Below are 20,980 nucleotides of genomic sequence, written 5' to 3'. Positions count from 1 at the left end.
AAACCAGTGGTTGCTCTTCTTCCTCACATCACATGGCTGCATTTTCTTTTCAGCCACCTACTATTAGGACTGTTCAATGTCAGCAGTTGTTTCCTTGATAAGAGTTTTGTTTCAAGAGCTAAAAAACAATGGGATCTTCAGAAAGGTTCAAGGACCAGAAGAGCTCCATGGATCTTCCTAAGAGAATGCATAATTTCAGGCAAACAATAGCACGTCCCATAGTTTGTCCAGAAACAAAGTCCTCATTAAAGCTGTTTTTGTTTGGTGTCCACAATGCTGCTTGGTTTGGCTGCCCCTTTGGGGTGATGCACTCTTCTGTGAGAGTACAAAAAGGCTGTTCAGCATCTGCCAGTTTTAGAGGCTGGGATTGTGAGGATCTTCCGCTGGAGATTTTCTGCTGGACTCGTTCCACGTTGTGTCGCAACGAGGTGGAATTCCCTGAGTGCTGCAGATCGTCCCCTGAATTTGCAGGGAGAAGTTCCTTGCAATAAGTTATTATTCTAGGCCAAGTGGTGCATCTTCTGCCTGTATCTGCAGTGATGGGAGGTGATGGTGAACGTTGTGTTGTTGTAAAGAAATGGGTGAGAGAGAGAGAGAGCAAGGGGAGAGCAAAAAAGACCTGAAAGTGGGGACAGCATATAATAGAGGGAGACAACTCACAAGCTTTGTGGCACACACAGTCATCTTCTGGTCACCAAGAGGTCAGGGAGTCCCCAGACAACAAAATCTAGGCTTGAAGGGTTGGTGTGTGTGAGCATTTGGACAACAGCAGTTGCCACAGTGCTGGGAGCAAGGTGGACAGAGACCTCTCCAAGGGTGAAAGACGACTGTGTACCTGTCTTTCTGGAGAGTAGTTTCTCTCCCAGCAATATCCAGGTCAGAATGCTGGGCTCTTACAGCATTGAAACACTGAATTTCTGTTCCACACAAAAGACTATTCGCTATATTTTTAGGACTTTTTTTTTTGGAGGAGGAGGAGGAATGGTTTGAGCCCATTATGGTAAAATTCTGTTCCACCTGAACTTTTCATATTACCCCTGTAATGTATCAAATGAACCCAGTATAAAATGATATATATTATAAAATAATGTCCCATGTACACAGATGGTTTGTTTAATTAATAGGAGGGTGTAATTTTTTTTTGTCTTAACTTTTCTTAACACAGAAGGGTTAGAGTTTTCAGTCACAAAACCCAGAATACAGCCAAAACTATCCAGACAGAAAAGTGTTAGTGTGTGTGTCTGCATGTTTCTTTGAATATCTCTGGAGATATCACTGTGCTTCATGCTTAATATCTGTCCTTGATCTCAGTTCTTTCAATCAGGAATCAAATAAATAGTGACAGCTTAGCCCTGAACAATAAAAAATTGCAGATTCCATATCTAATTGTTTTTTACCTAGTGAATAAAAAAAAAAAATCCAGCACCTTCACTGTTTGTAAACACTTCTCTTAACTGTTTAACCTTCCTGCTTTTGTGTATAATTTACATTTTATCCCCTCCCTGCAGCACTTTGTTTCCACCTGTTATTGAGAGACAGTCCAGTTCAGCAGTGTACTTCCAGCAAAAACATTAATCTTAAGCAGGCTGGTTTTATCAGATTTAGCAGATCAGTATCCTGAGCTCTTTAGTCAATATTTATTTCAAACTTTTAGCTCAGAATGTATTTTTCTTTCCTGGTGTTGAGCTAGTGTCCACTTAAGCTAGCCAAAAGGCCAAAACTTGTACATAAACCTCATCTGTTATAGAAGTTCTTCCAAATAAAACAACAATTTGACATGTTTGTACTGCCAAGTTGGAGAGAAAAAAACCCAGTTTGTCAAAACAATTACATTTTTATGGAGCCACAAGAGCACTCATTCAGTTCTTATGATAGTACATTGCCAAAGAGAGCTCTGGCTCTCTTTGAGAAGCAAACCATGAAGGACTAACAGAGCAGACCTGTGGGTAGACTAGTTTTTGTCAATAGGTGGATCCTGTTTTTATCCTCGTACTTTTCCCAGGCAGTGCCAGATTTCTGAGAAGGGGACAGGTTCTCTCTCTCCCACAGCTGACATGGACAGATGAAGGAGTAGGTTTTGCTGCCTTCCTGTGTCTTTCTTCCTTCTTTCTGCTTCATAACACTGGTTGTTTTCTCATGGTTTTCACCTTGGTATCATCATTACACTAAAGTCCTGAGTAAACTGGGGAGTTTTCTTGTTCAGGTCACTGAGAACACAACTTTTATATTGAAGGGCACACGGAGAGGTAGTGGCAGCCCTTTTCCTTCTCCAGTGAATCAGTTACATGCCAGCTCATAACTAGGGAGGTTTGTACCTGAAGTGAGTCCAGATCTCTTTGATTCCCTTCAAATAAATAGGCTCTTCCTTTCCAAAATAGGTTCTGCTTGTTGATTTCAGATCACTCAGAGCAACAACAAAATTAGGTGACCCTTTTGTTATGTTTTTGTCCTGTTCTTACATGTAACAAGCCTTCTTTTTTTGTCTCTGCAGATCCCTTTTGGTACTGAGATCGAAGGGATGAACATCCTGGGGCTGGTGCTGTTTGCTCTGGTTTTAGGAGTGGCCCTGAAAAAGCTTGGCAAGGAGGGGGAAGATCTGATTCGCTTCTTTAACTCATTCAATGAGGCAACAATGGTCTTGGTTACCTGGATTATGTGGTGAGTGTGTGACTGCAGGTACATCTGCACTGCAGTGTTATGCTCAGATCAGCAAAACTCATATTTCATCTCTCTGTCCAGCTTTTTCCTGTGGGATCCCTCATCACAGCAAAAGTGAGTGTTGTGACAGCATGTCACGACATGATGGGGTCTTGTCCAGGCTGGAGAAATTCAAAGGGTTGCCTATAAATCCTCTCCAGGACTCCTTTGGTTATTTAGTGGAAAGAAAACTCAGTATTTCCTAAGGTTATTTTCTTTCTCTTGCCTATCAATGAGCAAATACATTATTTCACTTAATTCCTTGGAGTCTGGAAAAGTTTAGGGGCTGAATATTGCTCCAGTCAATCCCATGAAGCTTTTTGATGCCCAAAAAAGTCTGTTAGTTAGGAACTGCAGCACAGGGAACTTTCTCATTAGGCAATAAACCAGCATTGAAGGAGGCAGGCACCTCTAGAGAGTGGCTCAGGCCACCTAAGCTGGGGTAGGTGCAGCCTTCTGGCTGGGTTTTCCATCAGGGGGGATGAACCTGGACCACAGAGCAGTATCACAGCTATCCTTGGGTAGCTGTATGGAGTTAGGCTGCTCCTGTGAAACCAACCACAATACTGATACCTCACATACAGAACTAAAAATATTCATGAAGATAGCTAGCAAGCAAATTAACAGTGGGACATTTCTCACTCCCTTTCCAAAGCTGTTGAAAAAGCAGTAAATGTACCTTAGCAGAGGCATTTTTTATTTCCTTCATTCTGCATTTTTCATTCCTACTGTTTTCCTCTCCCTAAGAAGTAGAAGGGTTTTAACAAAACACCTGATTTTACACAGGCAGATCTCTGTGTTAGTTGCTATCATAAGGGATTGAAAAATTCAGTCTCCAAGCAGCTTAAGCTTTTTGCTCTTGAGTGTAATTCCTTGGACACTGAATACTGATAAGAGGCAGTTCATGTATTCAGCTTATTACAGTGCTAGCACTTCAAGCCAATCAGTTGGTATGTAATCCTTTATTTTGTGGATTATGGAGACCACTGCTGACCCTTGACAGTGAAGCCCTTACTTGTTCTCTTTACTTCTTTAAGGCTCTTGTGTAGTCCTGGTATTTATTCAAAATCTGTCAAGCTGCATGTGCTTCCCAAAGGATACTTGGGAATAGTGAAATCATAGGAGCAAGGGCAATTTAAACTTGTCTCTGGTCCTGCTCAAGAGCCACTCTCGTATTTAGCAGCACTTGGGTCTCAATTTTCAGTTCTTTCCTCTCCAGCCTCCCTCTTCAAGGGGAGGAACTCAGTGTTCTGAGTTTGTGCAGGACCAGGGCTCAGCTGCATCTGGCTAATCAGGGTCCTCAGAAAAACAGTTCAGAGGCAGAATTTCAGAGGCTAAGTGGGGAATGTTCCACAGGCCCCCCTAGAGATTTGGCCAAGGGAGGACAGAGGATGTTCACATGAATCTGGGACATAGGGAGATGCTCTCTGCATGAAGCAGAGGAGCTGCAGAAACACTGAGGGAGAGGCAGGCCAGGAAGAAATGAGTGATCTGAGCAGCCTTAAGGCTTGCCCACCTTTCCAGACCTTTGCATGCTTAACCATACCTTCTGAAGTTTGTCCTGACTCCACAAATCAGCTTCTTTGAATGGGCATTGGATTCTTTATTCCCGAGATGTACAGGCAAATCCTTTGTAGTCACACATTCTCCCAGGGCAGAATTTTTAGGTGATCTTTTAGTATTTCTTAATCTTAGAGGAAAGGGATGAAGTGTGGACAGCGTCAGCAGAGGTACTCAGACAAAAACATCCCAGCAGAGTTTAGGAAGGAGCTGGTCCTGGGCCTGCGGTGATACACAGTTTGTTTAGAGCTGCTGTGCTGTTGGTGCAAGGGCAGTTCAGTCTTTTCAGGGCTACTGGGACCAGAGGTGTGGCTGTGGCCTGCAGGTGGCCCTTCCCCTGGAGCAGCTCCGGGTGCTCCTGACAAAGGAAACTTCAAACAAATGCTGACGTGGCATGTTTTCTAGATAGGAGGCTTGGATGTGTGTGTGTGCCTGGCTGTTGGCTTGGGGAAACTCTGGAAGCCTGATCATTTAACTTAGTCCTTTTTAGGCAAATAGCAGAGTTAATTGCTGTCTTTGGCACGTGCATCAGCAGCCTTTAGCTGAGCTCTCTGGTATGTGCACAGCTTTTTCTTAACCTCCATGGAGCTGGCAACAGAGCCAACTGTCTGTGATTTTAATGATCTGACTCTGTACTTGTGCTGGGAGTTTCTGGATGTGTAAGACTCAACTCTTTGACCTCTCTCTACTCCAGTGATGTGATGCTGATCCTTTCCCCTCCCTTCCCTGCCCTCCCCACTGGTGTCCTGTCCTGGTAGCTCCTGGCAGCATTTCTGATTCCTGCTCACCTTCCCTCTGAGGGCATAAGTGAACAGACCTTTTAAAATTTGACTGCTTATCATCCACCAAACAAGAGTCTTAGAGAAAAGCCCTCCAAATTTGCCTAGCATGAGTGTGTGATGAATAAGGAACTGCTTCAGTGGGAGCAGCAGATTCTTTAGCAGAATGTTATCTCCAGGACAGAAAATATTGTGTTTTCTGAGGCTTCTTATTTGCACTTGATGACAACCAATATTTCATTTACACAGGTATGTACCTATTGGCATTATGTTCCTTGTTGGGAGCAAGATCGTGGAAATGGAAGATATTGTGCTTCTGGTGACCAGTCTGGGGAAATACATCTTTGCCTCTATCCTGGGCCATGTCATCCATGGAGGAATCATTCTGCCACTTATTTATTTTGCAGCCACACGGCAAAATCCCTATCGTTTTCTCTTAGGACTTATCACACCATTTGCCACTGCCTTTGCCACTTGCTCCAGGTGGGTTTCTGTGTCACTTCTTGGACTGTAGCCTGGTTATGTTTGTCCCCCTAAACTGCCTGTATCCAGTTTTAGGTGTGAATATTATTCCTGAGATTGCAAAGAGAGTCTTCTGAGCATAGAGAGTCTCACTGCTGTGGTCAGCCTGCCACACAGCACATGCTGATTATCAGCAGTTGAAAAGAATTCCTCAGAATATTGGGGCTGTATCATGATGCTAAGTTGGAAATATCTTGGGGAAAAAAATAATATTATTGTCTTTAATGATCCTGCCAGCTGTCCTTTCAATTTTAAGTGAAGTGAAAGTCAGTAGTGAGTGACTTTGTCCTCAGAAGTTTACTTTTTAAGTTCAGAAGCACCTGGAATGAATTTAGACTAATTTTGTAGGGGCGAAGCAGACTTACTTGCTAGTGTAAAGGCATTTAACATTATTTATTTCAAAGACCTGGCCTGATTTTATTTTAAACTTTTATTTGTCATAACCAAATAATTGAGCATATAATATACACTTTTCTCAAGTACAAACACCTGATCAAATAACGTATCTATAACACCTGAACAAATAAATCATTAAATATATCGAAAAAACATGTAAAATTATTAATTCCATGGAAAATCATTTTCAGCATCTCCAAAAGTAGATGCATGTCTGTCAAAGGCGCTGAAATACTATTCATAAACTCTCCCCTTCTGCATAGTATGAGAGGGTTTATGAATAAAACCATGTGATTTGTAGTGCCAGAAATAAATCCAAGAGTGATGTTTTATTCTTAATTATTTTTCTGTTCATTTGAGAAGGTACTAATACAGTATTAACAGAGATTGCTGTTGCATCTGTTGTGTTTACATTATTATAGAATCATAGAATGGTTTGGGTTGGAAGGAACTTTAAAGATCATCTAGCTCCAACCTCCCCTGCTATATTTGCACATTATTGTGTTTTTGTAGTTTGAGACTTGTTCATTCCACAGCCTTGTAATGCTGCATACTGTGTTGAGTCATGAGTTCTTGCTTCTGGGAGATTAAAGTCCTTATCAGCTATTTCTGGATGAAAGCAGATTATGAAATACCTCTGCTCCAAACTCAATGAGGAGGGTCTCTCATTGCCATCATGACAGAGAGGGACTGTAAAATGGCTCTAGCATGCTGTAGACAGGAGTCTTGACAATCCATGCTAGAAAGATGAAAGCCATGAGTCAGTGATGGGGCATTCAGAGCACCCTGGTGCTCTGGGTTTCATTCCTCCCTCTTCTGTTTCCAGCTCAGCCACGCTCCCGTCCATGATGAAGTGTATTGAGGAGAACAATGGAGTCGACAAGAGGATCAGCAGGTTTATCCTCCCCATTGGGGCCACTGTAAACATGGATGGAGCTGCTATTTTCCAGTGCATGGCAGCTGTGTTTATTGCTCAGCTGAACAATGTCGACCTCAACCCTGGGCAGATCTTCACAATTCTGTAAGTTGCTTGCAACCGCATCCTTCTGGCCCCCAGACACATTCAGGCTGTGGTCTCTCCCTTAATAACTAACAGTTAGCATTCCACAGCTCTGACCTAAAGCTTACAAACTGCCATGTAACATAATTATAGGGTGATTAAAGGATGGAGTCTTTAAACCTTTACAAGATTTGCCAGAGTCTAGATTTAATAGAAGGTGGAAACCTGGGAGGGGTAATTGAATTCTGCAACAGACTTTTAGCTGTTTAAAGCTCTTTTTTTGCATGAAATTCCTCTCCTTCCTTAAGCATCTCACTCCTCCATCCTCCAGTCACCATTAGGCTGGGTAATTGAGGCATTCTGCACTGCCCAGAAAGTAGCCCCTTTGGGCTTCTTTCCCCCTCTAGATGTCTTTAAAAAATTTTCTGCCACCTCCTTGGTTCCTTATGCATCTATTTCGTACTAAAACTCTATTCCTGCTCACCTCTGTCCTTCCTACTATCACATTGCTGGCTTTCCTGATCAGATCTCTTGTCCCCCTCCTAACTGCTTTGCTCCATTATCCCCTCCACCACCTCAGTCCTACCTCCTTCTCTAAGACTCTCTCCTCTATTCTTGGAATATCCTCTGATGTCCTATATCTCATGGAGTCATTACCTGCATTTCTCTCCTCAAAATCCCTTAAATGAGGATGCCACAAACAATTCTGGCTCCTCACTGTGCCCAGCAGCCACAGCTGCATCCACCAGATGCCTCCTAGGGCTGGTTCCTGGCATTTTTTTACCCTTCCTGGCCAGGTTTTATTTCCTTCTTGATTGTGTTTCCCAATATGTTGTTTGTCTATTTAGGGCAGGGCTGGGGCATTGGGTTTTTTTTTTTTTTGGTGGGTAGACAAATTAGCTTTTCAGGTACTCTCAGCAGAGTCAGGTGTGAAGATGGGTCTGAGGATGAGGCAGTGATAGCCCAAGGTGAGCTCAGCTGCAGACATCTGCACACAAAAAGGTGTGTTGAGCACCTGCACTGCAGGTTTCCAGCTCCTGATTTAGGGTCTGTGTTGGGATGCAAACGAGACACAGAGACGGTGCTGTGCCCTGCATGGCAGAGTTTGCAGGTCAATACGTGTTGGGTCAGGAGGTGTAAGTCACTCAGCATACTGGAGCTGGGAATGTTAGTAAGGCAGCAGGATACAGCTGTGTTGGTTGTTCCTTATCCTGAGAAGGCAGTCCTGGTGTTGAACCCAGAGCCATCACCATGGTAACTGCTGCAATCCCTGCTGAGCCCCCGTCCTCTGTACCCCTTCCTTTGCACCAGCGGGCAGGAAGGGGTTTGCCTGGGAAGCAAACGCTGCGTGTGTCCCATGCTGGAGCATTTGTTTACAATTCCCATGGCGGGGAAGCACGTGACAGGGTGCAGCAGAGGAGAGCTGGGAGCTGCTCTAACCAAACATGGCCATTGATTTTCAGTGTGACGGCCACGGCGTCCAGCGTGGGAGCGGCCGGGGTGCCGGCCGGAGGCGTCCTCACCATCGCCATCATCCTGGAGGCCATCGGGCTGCCCACCAACGACCTGTCCCTCATCCTGGCTGTGGACTGGATTGTGTGAGTACTGCTGGCCTCACCCACCTGCTGCTGCAAGGCACAGAGACATGGGGTCACAGAATGGCTAAAGCTGGAAAGAGCCTTTCAGGTTGTCCAGTCCAGTGTAGCGCCATCACCACACTCACCATTAGGCCGTGTCATGGGGATTTGAACATGTCCAGAGGGGGGCAACAAAGCTGGTGAAGGGTTTGGAAAACAAGCCATAAGAAGAATGACTGAGGGAGCTGGAGTTGTTTAGCCTGGAGAAAAGGAGACTCAGAGGTGACCTTATCATTCTCTATAACTTCCTGAGGGGCAGTTGTAGACAGCTGGGAGTTGGTCTGTTTCTCCAGGCAGCAACTGACAGAACGAGAGGACACAGTCTTAAGCTGCATCAAGGGAAATATAGGTGGGATATTAGGAAGAAGGTTTTCATGAAAAGAGTGATTAATAGTCTGCCCGGAGAGGTGGTGGAGTCACCATCCCTGGATTTGTTTTAAAAAAGACTGGATGTGGCACTCAGCGCCATGATCTATTTGAGGTGTTAGGGCTGGGTTGGACTCTATGATCTTCAAGGTCTCTTCCAACCTACACATTCTTTGTGATTCTGTGACTCCATCACTTCCCTAAGCAGTCTGTTCAAATGATTTACAGCTCTTTCCATGGAAAAGTATCTAATCTAAACCTCCCCTGGTGCAGTTTGAGGCCATTTCCTCTCATCCTGTCACTTGTTACATGGGAGAAGAGAGTGACATCCACATCACTACACCATTCTTGTAGCCAAAAACTTGGTCAAACTACAGAATATTACCCAGTATAAAATAAAACCCTGTAGAAAATAAGACCCTACAAGATATCTGCTTACAGAATAGGTAACTGGTGATGGGGAATGGAAAAGGTGGTGCCTTCCCAGTTAAAGCAGTTAGTATACTGAAATCCCTCTTCAGCTTTTTTATTCAGCCTTTGTAGAAATGTATTTCTTCTTGGCTTTAATTCCCATTAGAATGGTTGTTAAAAGTCTGTTTAGAAGGTGTTGATATTGCTGGAAATTAATTGAACACTAGAAGGGCAGGGATGGACAAAGGAAATTGAGTCTGAACATCAGTTATGGAAAGCTTCCATGGTCACATGTGGGAAGCAGCTTCTATCAGAAGCTCTTGTCAGCTATTGTTTGAACTTTGTTTAGAGTTTCAAGACTGGTCAGAGCACCAACACAAGTGTCAGAGGGGTGCTGTCCATTGGCAGGGGACACACAGGGTTTGTGGCACTTGTCACTGCTGTGGGAACACACTGCTGAGTGTCACAAGTTTAGTAGACAGTATTACACCACCTTTCCCTCTTCTGGGAAAGAAGTAAGAGGTCAGTATGGGTCAAGTGATCTGAATCCTGCTTAGGTAATTTGTTTCCAGTTGGTGGGTTATTGGGCAGTTCCTTAAGCTGCACATAATGCCTCAGCATTGCTTTTTGGAAACACCAACTTCTCTGTATAGATGGTGCATTCCCGCAGCAGATGTGGAAATTAGGATGCCTGAGGACACCCTGGAATTTCAGAGACTGGAGAAGGTGGCAGCTCTATTACCTTCCCTTCCCACACAACACGTGTCTGTGGAGCATAATCATGTTTCTACAGCTTCCTTAGGGTCATCACACTCTTTCTTACTGTAACCTCTTGGGGATCAGCCACCTCCAGACACAGGAGATACAGGCAAAGCAATGGCTAGCCCTTTTTATCTGTCTTCCTAAGGAAGTACAGTAGGGGTTGGGTGTTCCACACCTGTACTTGCAAATAATTGGAGGCAGAAGTGAAAAACTCACCCTTCCTTTCACTCTGGGCTGCTCTCAGCCTGTGTTGTGCTGGCTGCCTTCAATTCAAAATATGTAGCATCCCTCTGTGGTCAACACTGTTCTAGTCAAGGAGCTCAGCCTTGTGGTGACAAAAAGGGGAAGGAGGGAGGAAGGAGTCCCATGTCTTGCTTTAACATCAGCTGTTTAATTACCAGAGAGGTAATTAAATTACAAGTAGAGCCTCTGTTAAAGTTAGGCTGCAGAATGACTAGCAAGTCTCAAAAGCCACATGAAAACATTGTTCATCTTTATGACCCATAAATCTCTTCCATTACACCCTGGCACACTAGTTTGGTGCTGTAGGACCAAAAATTAGGGCAGGTGCTACGGGCAACAAATGCAGAGAACACAAGTCATTCTGCCTGCTTTTGGAAGGATCCCTTAAACTCAGTGCTTGGATTAAGGTACAAGTCACTGTAGTTAAAAAGAAGAGCTGGGTACTCTGAGTCACTTTCTGGATAAGCCCAAAGTAAGTTCCTGCTCTGAACTTGCATTTGAAAAATGCTGGCCTGTGGAAAGGGAAGAGGAAATAGGTGAGCTGTGAAAAGTAGGATACCTGAGAAAGAGTAGCACCATTGCTGCAACCCACAGAGGTACCAGAAACAGCTGATAGTAGCAGTTTGACTGACTTTAAACCTGCTCTGGTTCACATTTTTAGTTCTGAAATAGTGATGATAGTTTTGTGGAAAACACCTATGGTAACTACATCTTGTCTAGCTCCACTGATGTTAGTGGTTCAGTGGGGGTGAATCAGCTCCCCTTATTGTTTTGTAACTCCCTTAAACTAAAAGCCTGCTGCTTTGGTTTTTGTTTCTGATCTTCACCAGGGACCGAACCACCACAGTTGTGAATGTGGAAGGGGATGCCCTGGGAGCTGGCATCCTTAATTACCTGAACGAAAAAGACAAGAAAGAGAGAGAGCAGGAGCTGAAGGAAGTCACCGTAGAAGCAGTGGCTAACAACAAGTCTGAAGCGGAAACGTCACCTTTGGTAACCCATAAAAACCCAGTCTCCAACACAAGCAGTACAGCAGACCCTGAATCCAAGGAATCAGTATTGTGAACTCGAGGCCACTCGTCAAGACCAGTCCTAGAGGTGGCCCAGGGACTTGTCAATGCACCCAGACGTTTGCAGCACCACCAGGGGCTCTTGGATGGCTCTTGGAAGTGCTCAGCTCCAGTCTGTTCTGAAATATGCTGGCCTGGGGAAGGGGGAGGGAGGTGGGGTGGGCAGAGGAGGGGTGTTAAGAAGGAACACTCGCTTTATAATAGTATTTTGATAGTTTCTATGTGTACATTTATTGTGTACATGTACATGAGAACTGCCATTGAGGCTTCTGGTGTCACGAGCCTTCCATTAGTGAAGGCTCAGATGGGTAAAGATAGGGGGGTAGACAAACACAGTACGTGCTTATTTGTAGGGAATTTTTTTTTTGCTGCTGTTTGAATGGAGAAGCAGTCTAGAAACTCCAGAGTGGGTGAAAATGTTGCTTAAATTTGTTTTCTAGCCTGGAAACACTTACTGACCATTACAGCCATGATATGAAGCAACATTTCTCTCCCACTCCCCTTCCTCTCATGTTCTCCAATCCATTAAAAACATTGAATATGCCCTTAAAACTAGCTGGTTTATATTTTTAAATTTTTTTTGTTTCATACCTAAATTAATAGCTTATAGGCACTTGTTTCATTCTCCCACTGCATTGCAGCTCACAGCAGCTTTCCTGCCTTTTGGTGAGTAACCCCCAAACTGTGGGGCCAAACAGAGGAGATCTTCGTGCAGATCAAGGATTGGTTTCCTCCTTTCTTCTAACCAAGCTGTTAAGGAAAAAAAATCAAGAGGAAGAACAAATTTTGTTAAAGTAGTAATTCCTTTGGGGCTGAAGAAAATGTAGAGTCTGTTCCAGCATTAGTATGTCTGAAAGAGGCTTGCCTGTGACAACATCCATAAATCCATAGGTCAGTTCCCTTCATGAAAACACACAGGATCCTCTGCTAGCACTCCACATCCTGCTCATGTTTATCTAATGGGTCAAACCAAACAGCTTTAGTCATACTCCCTCCTAGCAAAATTGAGTAGGGGAGGAAAAATTCTGAGCACACATCATGTGGAAACTGATGACAGGCAAGTCTGAGTCTTGGCTTAAAAGGGGAAGAGAAGAGGTGAGTTTACAACCCCAGTGATCTCTGTGTTGGAGCTGGCTACCTGTTCCTGCTAGGAGTTTGGTCCTGCTATAAATGTTCTTCTGGCAGCAGTTTAGTTTTAGTAATTCTAGGTGATGCTGAGTCAGGGTAATGCTTTAGTGGCAGATGGTAACTTTGGCTTGGAGCTCAGCTAAATGCTTCTGGATTCTTAGTCCTCCTTTTTGCCTTTACAGTCTCCTTCTTGAATTTGCATCCCAAACCTGAACAAAGTCTGGCAAACTCATTACAAAGATCCAGTTGATTTATCTTGGATCTTGGGATGCTAATAGTTAAAAATTAAGACTACACATGCTAAGATTTGCCTGGACTTGTCATGTTTTCCCTTGGCTACTGCAACAAGAGGTTGCATGTGGTCCATCTCCACACTGTTAATTCACCAATATATATTTGCACTTAGCTTTGATATAAAGTAATGCTAAAGTCTCCGTTTTCCTTTCTCCTCTCTTGCTTCAGAGGAATCTATCTTGGAAAGATATCAGCACTAGGAAGAGGCAACTCCAATTCCATAGCAGCAGCTGCCTTCCTTTGCAAAGCATCCTTCCTGGTTGAAGGGACACATGAATTTTGCAGAAAGGTGCTCAGAGTGAGATGAGACGTGGCCACCCCTGAGGGAGAGCGCAGTGAGTGCGTCATGACTGGCTGGTTAATGCTCTGCACTGGAGCCATGCAGGCAATCCAAGTAGGAAAGGATTAGTCAGCCCTCTGGGAAACTGCAGGTGGAGTTTCTCCTTAACCAGTTTATTTATAACCATGTCCACAAAATTTGGTCATTCCTTGGCTCGTCTTCAAAATGGAGGGAGACAAACACAAGTCTGTAGGGATGTCTTTTGCCCAGCAGATCAACTTTGTATTTCTTCCTGTTTGAATCATCTTGACTCCTTGCAACTCAGGAAACCAAAGCACATTTTTAAGTGTAATTATCTCTTTGAAACACTTGAGTGCACCAGAACTCCAAATACTTTGATTTTAAAATAGTGTATGGATGTCTCAAGGAAGCTGAAAATCCTCACTGTCCCTTGTTGGCTGGATTCTGTAGTTGTATTTTATCCTTCATCAGTTTAGCTCCTGTGCTTTTGTGTGACCCCCTGGAATACTGTGTACAGTTCTGGTGTTCCCAGCATAAGAAGGACATGGAACTGTTGGAGCAAGTCCAGAGGAGGGCCACAAAGAGGATGGGAGCACATCTCCTGCAAAGGCAGGCTGACAAAGTTGGGGCTGTTCAGCCCATAGAAGAAAAAGGTTGCATTGCAGCCTTCCAGTGTCTGAAGGGGGTCTACAGGAAGCCAGAGAGGGGCTTTGTCAGAAACTGTAGAACAAGGACCAGTTGATACAAACTAAAAGAGATGAAATTTGGTGAGATACTGGAACAGGTTGCCCGGTTGCTCAGGGAGGCTGTGGATGCCCCAACCCTGACAGTGTTCAAAGCAAGGCTGGATAAGGCTTTGAGTAACCTGGTCAGGTGGAAGGTGTCCCTGCACATGTCAGAGAGGCTGGGACTGGATGATCTTTAAGGTCCTTTCCAACCCCTTAACATTCTGTGGTTCTGTGGTGCTCTCCCTCACTGTGACACATGCAGCTAGGATCAGGACATGAGGGCAGCACTAAAATGACAATTCATGAAGCATCACAGCACCATTTCAGAGAAGAACACATCTCAATTATATATATATATTTTTTTTTCTTTACTCTGAAGCTGTTGTTTCCCATAGGTAGAAGTACTGCCCTGAGCAAACCCAAAGGCTGGGCTTCCTTGCAAGGCAGCTCCTTGCCACTGCCATATGATCCTTCTTCCCTATGGTGCTGTAGCTAGAGTGTTCCTCATCCTTGTAACAGTGTGCCATGGGCTGTGGCACATTGTTCCTGACAGGGAATCCCAGGAAATGGAAAATGAAAGCAAATACCCCAGTATTAGTATTTTCCAATAGCAATGCAGAAGCTCAGAGTCTTCACAGAACACCTCTCCCAGTCCCCACTAGTGTACTGCCATGTTTTGCATCCATGTGAATGTCTAGTCCCTTGTAAAGCTTGTTAGAGCAGTTGGATTTAAGGAGGTCAGGTCATTCTCATAGCAGAAATTTAATCATGGAAATCTGACATTCCTTCTCTTGGAAACAGATATCATAGGATTTATATGAATCATGAGTATTCAGCTTGTAACCTGCCAGAAATCTTTAGTCTTACAAAAGCCATATTTTAGTCTTTAAAAAATGTGCCAGTTCTTTTGTTGTTTGTGCAGAACAAGAGGGATCTATGGAAGCAGGAGTGCTGGGTAACTACTGCTTGTCAGAACATCTTCTTGGTCATTTTTTTTTTAATCATTTGTGTCAGAATTTACATTTCTTGTTTTTCTGTGATACTCCAATTCCTCATGATAGCTGTGATGCACTCTAGAACTCTCTACCTGGATTGTTTTCTTAAGGTAGGAATACGAAAGATCGAGTATTGCACTCTCTGAGACTGTAAAAAAAATGTGATACATTCCAAAAACTGCCACTGTAATGATGTGGATCCTGGTGGTAAGCCTGGTGAGATAGAAGACTTGCCATTTGCTCTGAGTGCTCAGGGTCTTCAGGTAAGGGAGAAAAATGAAAGGGCATTTGAGATGCTGTTCTTGGCCTGCAGTGTAGTGTGTTACACTGGGAGCTTCCTGTTACAGGAGGCTGTGAGCGGGGAAGGTGCTCAGGAGCCTCACAGGTGCAGCCAGGGATACCTGCTCTGCTCTCACTCAGGCACTCCACAAATCTGGTGCCAGTGTGGTACTTAACTCCAATGTCTGTTGACTGGAGACATATATTTCTGTTCTCCTGACATAACTGTAAATTGGAAACCTTTAGTAGGTTGCCTTTTTTTTTTTTTTTTAAGAGGCAATAAATTCTGTGTAGAAAACACTGTTTTCTATTTGATTTTAGACTTTTTTTGTTGTTGTTTTGATTTTTTTTTTCTGGAAGGTGCAAGTTCTTTCCTCAGCTGATGTCCTACCCTCTAGTACAGAAATTGCTTTTTGGGAGAAAGATGTGGAAATGACAATGGTGTGTTTCTTGGGGTGTTCTGTGCAAGGCCAGGAGTTGGACTCTATGATCCCCATGGGTGTCTTCCAACTCAGTGGATTCTATGAAATATTGAGGAGTCTGCAAGCCTTTTTTCAGTGAAGTTTCATGGACCATTTTGCACCATCTTTTATTTCTTCTCTAGGATTGACTTTTCACTCCATGCTGTATTTATCACTGCCTGATCTCATCCTGTTCCCTGGAATACCTTATGTTCTTTTTATGTTGCAGTGGCTCAGGAATAAATGGGAGAGTGGACAGAGTTTTGTGGGCTCCAGTTCACATTCTGCCTCGCTCCTGTCCTGAACTCAGCAGAGGTTTGTGAGCCTTGGTAATTTAGTGTTGCTCTGAGGGTACAGAGCAGTGTCTGTCTCTCACACTGAGAAAGGTGCTTGTTCTGTGCTGTGAGATGTGGCTGTAGGTGCCTGAAAAACTAGTGAGCAGTGGAAGGTGCCAGGATTGACGGCTTTGAGGATATTTTCAGTAAAGATCTTGTATTCCTAAGAACTGAGCTTTAGCTGAGTCTTGGTGTTGGTAATTGCACTGCAAGGGTCAGTAATTGCAAAGGGCTTTAAACCCTTCTGGGGATGTCTCTTGCAATCAGGGTGGCTTTTGTGTTGGGAAGGGACTAGAGCCATTCCCAGGGCTTCCCCTGCCAGGATGTGACAAACGGGGCTGTGTCCTTGGGGTAGAACAGAGAGGTGGAGCCGGCCAAAGTACCACATCAGTTGGTGAAACAATCTCTGCTTTGTCTTTTCTGGGCAGCCCGAGGAGGCAGTGGCCCTGAGCTAGAGGTGGGGAGAGACTGGGGGGAGGGTGGAAGGGGCAGGAAGGTTTCCTGGTGTTTCCTCTGTTCCCATACTCGTCCCTAGGCATTTGCTGTGGCTGGTGCCAGATGTGGTCGTGATCCATTCCTATTCTCCTGTAGTTCCTCCTTATTTTGCAGCAAGAACAATGAAATCTGAGGTGTTTAGGCAGTTCCTCTTTCAGTCAAGTCAAAGTCCCTGTCACCTCTGTGACTGACCACCCAGCCATGTGTTGTAGGTTGTGTGCTCAAGAGCTTGCAAAAGGGACAAAACTACCAGCTCTTTGCAAAGATTTGCAGCATTGGTCAGCATTCTGGGCTAAATCTTCTCTCTGGTCCTCTGCTACCACAGTGCTCTTCTGCAGCCACTGTAAAGCATCATCCTGTTGGAAATGATAATTTTTAATCCTGACCCTCCCACAGGCAGTGAGCAGTACCTGGGCCTCAGGTACCAAGTCAAAAGACCAAAATATAAACTCACCAAAGAAAAGTTGTCACATCTTGACTGATTTTAACAGAGCCTTAGCAGTTCATAGTCACAGAGCTGCCTGTGATGACTGATCTGGTGACAGATGAACAGCACAGAATTAGGCAGGTTGCATAAGTCCTGTACCTCTGCTTCCTTTTCTGTAAAATATGTTTACAGATATTTATGTGTCTCTCACAGGCCATAGTGTGAAAGATAGTGAGTTGCAATGTTTGGAAAGCACTCTCAAGACACAGAGCAATAAATCTTGAAGAATAATGAACTTTTCAAAAATCTTAAAGGAATCAAATAATGAAAGTATGCAGAGTTGCACTGTGCTAGAGGAGGAATGACTGATGGAAAGGGGATCAGGTGGATGCATTTGCTGGGCTAATTCAGGGGGAGCAGAGGAGCTGCAGTGTCAGTGTGAGCTGCAGTTCAGAAAAGGGATGTGACTTAGTCAAGGACAGCACAGTGCCCTGTTCTATCTGCCTCCTTCCATCTCCACTTCACATTGCATGAAAGCTTAGGCTCAGGTAAATTAACAGACATCACCATGGATTCGACATCTAAATTGGGAGTCTTGACAGCTTAGTTCCTGACTGGTTTCAGTGGGAGAAAGAGCTTTTCAACTCAAAGAACAAGTTGTCTTGTTGTCAGTAAGGGTGAAAAAGATGGAGGAAAAGAAGGAAGAGCTGGAAGGCTTCAGGGGCACTGTCACAGAAGACAGGGTGAGCAAGAGGGTAAAGAAGCATCTTTTCCTTGGCATTTTGCTATGGATGGGGTCTAAGAGGCTGCAGGCATTTGTCTGGCATGTAGCAGAGACAACACAAATCCCTGCCTGCTGCTTGGGTGGGATTTGCAGGGAGAGGCAGGAGTGCTGAAGTTTCTGAAATGCAGCAAGCAGAGGGCCAGCATGGAGCTCAGATAAGCTGCTGCTGGCTGCTGGCCATGACCAGAGGAACAGTTCTGGATCAGGGATTGACCCACATTCCTCCTTGCAGGATAGCTGGGACAAATGCTCCTCAGATAAATGCATGGAGACCATTATTCTCTGAGGACAAAGACTGACTTGTTATCTATGGGAGCATATTGATGAAAGCCATGCTCACTTGCTGCTTCAGTTTCTGGCAGGAGGGAAAAGGGTTTGACAAATGGTCTGAAACGTTTTTCAGACTTTGGGCAATACATTGAAACAGTTGCCCCTGAATATTTTAACTCTGACAATAAGTGATCAAGAGCCTTGTTTGGCTCCCGTAGGTCTTCACATCTGAGCACTGTCTTGGGAAGTTAATGTTAACACAGAATTCATTCTCTGCATGGGGTCTTGACAGATATTTGTGACCAGCAGGCATCGTTTCACAGCTGTACAAGTGAATGAGTACAGAAAAAGGTGAAAGAACTCTCTCTTGAGTGACATGAAGGGTTACCAAGCCAGCTAGGAGCAGACTCTGAGTCCCAAAGCCAGGTTCATTATTATCTAACAACTATCACCTCCTTAAAAAAAATCCACATCTGAGGGTTTATAAGTACATTTGATTCCATACAGAGATTTTAATAGAAGATGAAAAAAAAAATCTCTTTCATTCAAGAGTTCACAGTGTGTTTACTTATCAAATGATATCTCAGTGTCAGCAGATGCATCATCCTTAACAGTTACGAAGTCTCATTTGAATTTAACCTCAGATCTTGGTGCCAGCAGGGGGGGAGGACTGTGGACATTTCATCAGGCCAGCAGCTCTTATGTAAAATTCTGCTCAAGAAACATTTATACTTGTCTCCCAAGGCCACAGATGTTGCTAGCAAGGCAAGCAGGGCTACCAAGTGGAACCAGCATGAGGAAATGGATTTTGAGCCAGCTCTGTTGTAATGCAAAGTTAACGGTGTGGTTTTAAGCCACAGAGACCAAGAAATTTGGTATTAGATGTTCCTTAGGATAGCTTTCACTTGCTCCTTCTGGTGAAACAACACTGAGAAAGTAATGCTCTTCCTTGCCAAGTATGTATTTAGTAATTGAAACTAAACTGCATATGGCATGTGCGTGCAACTTAATTGCAGTTACATGTTGCAGAAGGAAATTGCTAAGGGAACTCTTCTCTCAAGGAACTGTTTACACATGTCTGAATCCTCCAGATTACATTCCCACAGAAAGAGTTGTGCTTAACCATAAAAAAGACTCCAGATATTAACTGGTTTGGATTGTAGCTTTTTTTTTTAAGAACCAGAAGGAATGCTGCAAAAAGGACAGGCCAGGGCCTTCACTGATGACTGATATGTATTGATGTAATTTCCTGAGCTTTCTGTGGTTTCTGGATTTCTGATGGAGATGCCTCTGTAGCAGCATAGAGGAATGGTCTGGGCCTTTTAAGATGATCATGGTCAGCAAAGCAGCAGTAAAGCAATGTTTTTAAAACTTCATGGCTGTAACTAAAAAGGCATTTTACATGCTCATAGTATTCTTATGATGTGGTGCCTTTAATGAAAAAGTGTTTTCCTAGTGGCCAGTGTTGATGCAGAAGGAAACTTCCTCATGTTTTGTTCAGTTTGCATTCTCTGTATCCCTCCTGCAGAGCCTGTTGTCCTCCTTGGAGTCTGCCCAGATCCCAACAGGATCAGGCTCCTATAGTACATAGATCAAACTTAAAGATATTCTGGCCCCATGTGAGGACATGGACTGTTTCCTATCCTGTTAGGAGGGGGCAAACACATGGTTTCAGCTTTGGAGAGCATCTGGACTGAACAAACCCTGCTTCATTAAGGCAATACCTTAATGACATTTTACACTTAATTAGTCAAATAATTGTGACCAAAGTGGCTCAGCTATCGCTGCCTCCCTGTTCTCTCCACAGCAGATGCTCTGTTGACTTGTCTTCCCTGAAGGCCACTGTGGAGGTGATGTGTTTGCCATGCATGAGAATTCCATTCTTTGAAGAACACAATCTTATTTAGACTTCCTCAGTTACTGTCCTGACTGCATTCTTGTAAGGTTGTGCTGTAGGGGTTGGAGACCATGTGTAGCTCTGCAGCCTCTGCTGGTGGGAGATGGATGGGCCTCTGCTCCTGAACTGCTTGAGACTGACTCACTCACATTTTGTGAGGGTGAAGGCTTTGATTAGGTTTTGATTAATTGCTCAGATTCAGGGATAGCAGGACCACCCCTGCACATGAGGAGTCCCCTTCTGCCTTATTATCCTTAAAGGTGCCTTGTCCTGGTTCCTGTCAGGACAAATTCCAAGTTGCTGTTTGGCTTTCCGATATAACTATGCACCAAAGCTGAAAGACTCCATTATCCCTGGAGACAGGAGGGAGAATGTGATGTCCTGGTGTGAAACAAGGAAAATAATTTTCTTTTCTTTATCCTGTGAGCTCTCTGTCAGCAATCCTGAGGTGTGTATGTGTGCGTGTGCTTTTATTTTTACCTGAACATAAATTGCTCTAATTAGCAGGGAGGATTATTGTATTTTTATATGCTAAACCATTTTATTAATTACTTTAATAAAAAGAATGATGAACTCTGAAACTCACTGCCATCCACTCCAGTACAATCCAGTATCACTGATACAAACACATCTGCCTTTGGGTTAAAACCTCGTGCTTAGAGTAACCACTCCATTGAGGAAGTGTTTGTGCCATGTGGGTGTGTTGATCCTTGTGTGCACATCAGTAGCTGTTCCTCTTTTTGAGCTGTGAGTTTCACCCATGTGACTCTGTATCAGCCTTTCCATTGTCTCCCAAGAACAGATCTGTGTGCACATATGCAAAAAAAAAAAAAGACCATACTGCTGTGTCTGGGGGTGTGTGACCCTGGGGCAGATGTTACAGATGTTACAGATGTTACAGATGTTACAGATGTTACAGATGTTACAGATGTTACAGATGTTTGTTGTGTGCTGTACCCTTTGGAGTAAGAACTCCTTGCCTACCTGGGGAGCAACCAGTCCTGTGACTCAGGTTGGGATGGTTTGTTGTATAGGAGGGTGACACAATGGGTTGCTCTCATTTTCCCTTCTCTCATGGAAATGTATATTTGTTCTCTCTTTGTGTAGCTTCTCAATCTAAAATAAAAAACACCCCAAACAGAA

General features: G+C 44.0%; 1 protein-coding gene across 1 annotated transcript in view; it reads left to right on the top strand.

Moving 5' to 3' along the window:
• The window catches only part of SLC1A4 (solute carrier family 1 member 4), a gene marked incomplete at its 5' end in the record, with an annotated part of 34,270 nt that extends 13,290 nt beyond the window's left edge, over positions 1–20,980 (top strand). The window contains 5 exons of the mRNA XM_083856948.1: positions 2,492–2,658; positions 5,286–5,519; positions 6,781–6,975; positions 8,418–8,552; positions 11,204–20,980. Of these exons, the coding sequence (XP_083713074.1) occupies positions 2,492–2,658; positions 5,286–5,519; positions 6,781–6,975; positions 8,418–8,552; positions 11,204–11,438 (966 nt within the window). The 3' untranslated portion in view covers positions 11,439–20,980. The remainder of the gene's footprint in view (positions 1–2,491; positions 2,659–5,285; positions 5,520–6,780; positions 6,976–8,417; positions 8,553–11,203) is intronic.

This window comes from Zosterops lateralis (assembly GCF_965231275.1).
Source record: "Zosterops lateralis genome assembly, chromosome: 3".
NCBI classification, from domain to species: Eukaryota; Metazoa; Chordata; class Aves; order Passeriformes; family Zosteropidae; genus Zosterops; species Zosterops lateralis.
The sequence above is the reverse complement of the archived record's forward strand: the minus strand, read 5'-3'. Positions and strand labels throughout refer to the sequence as shown.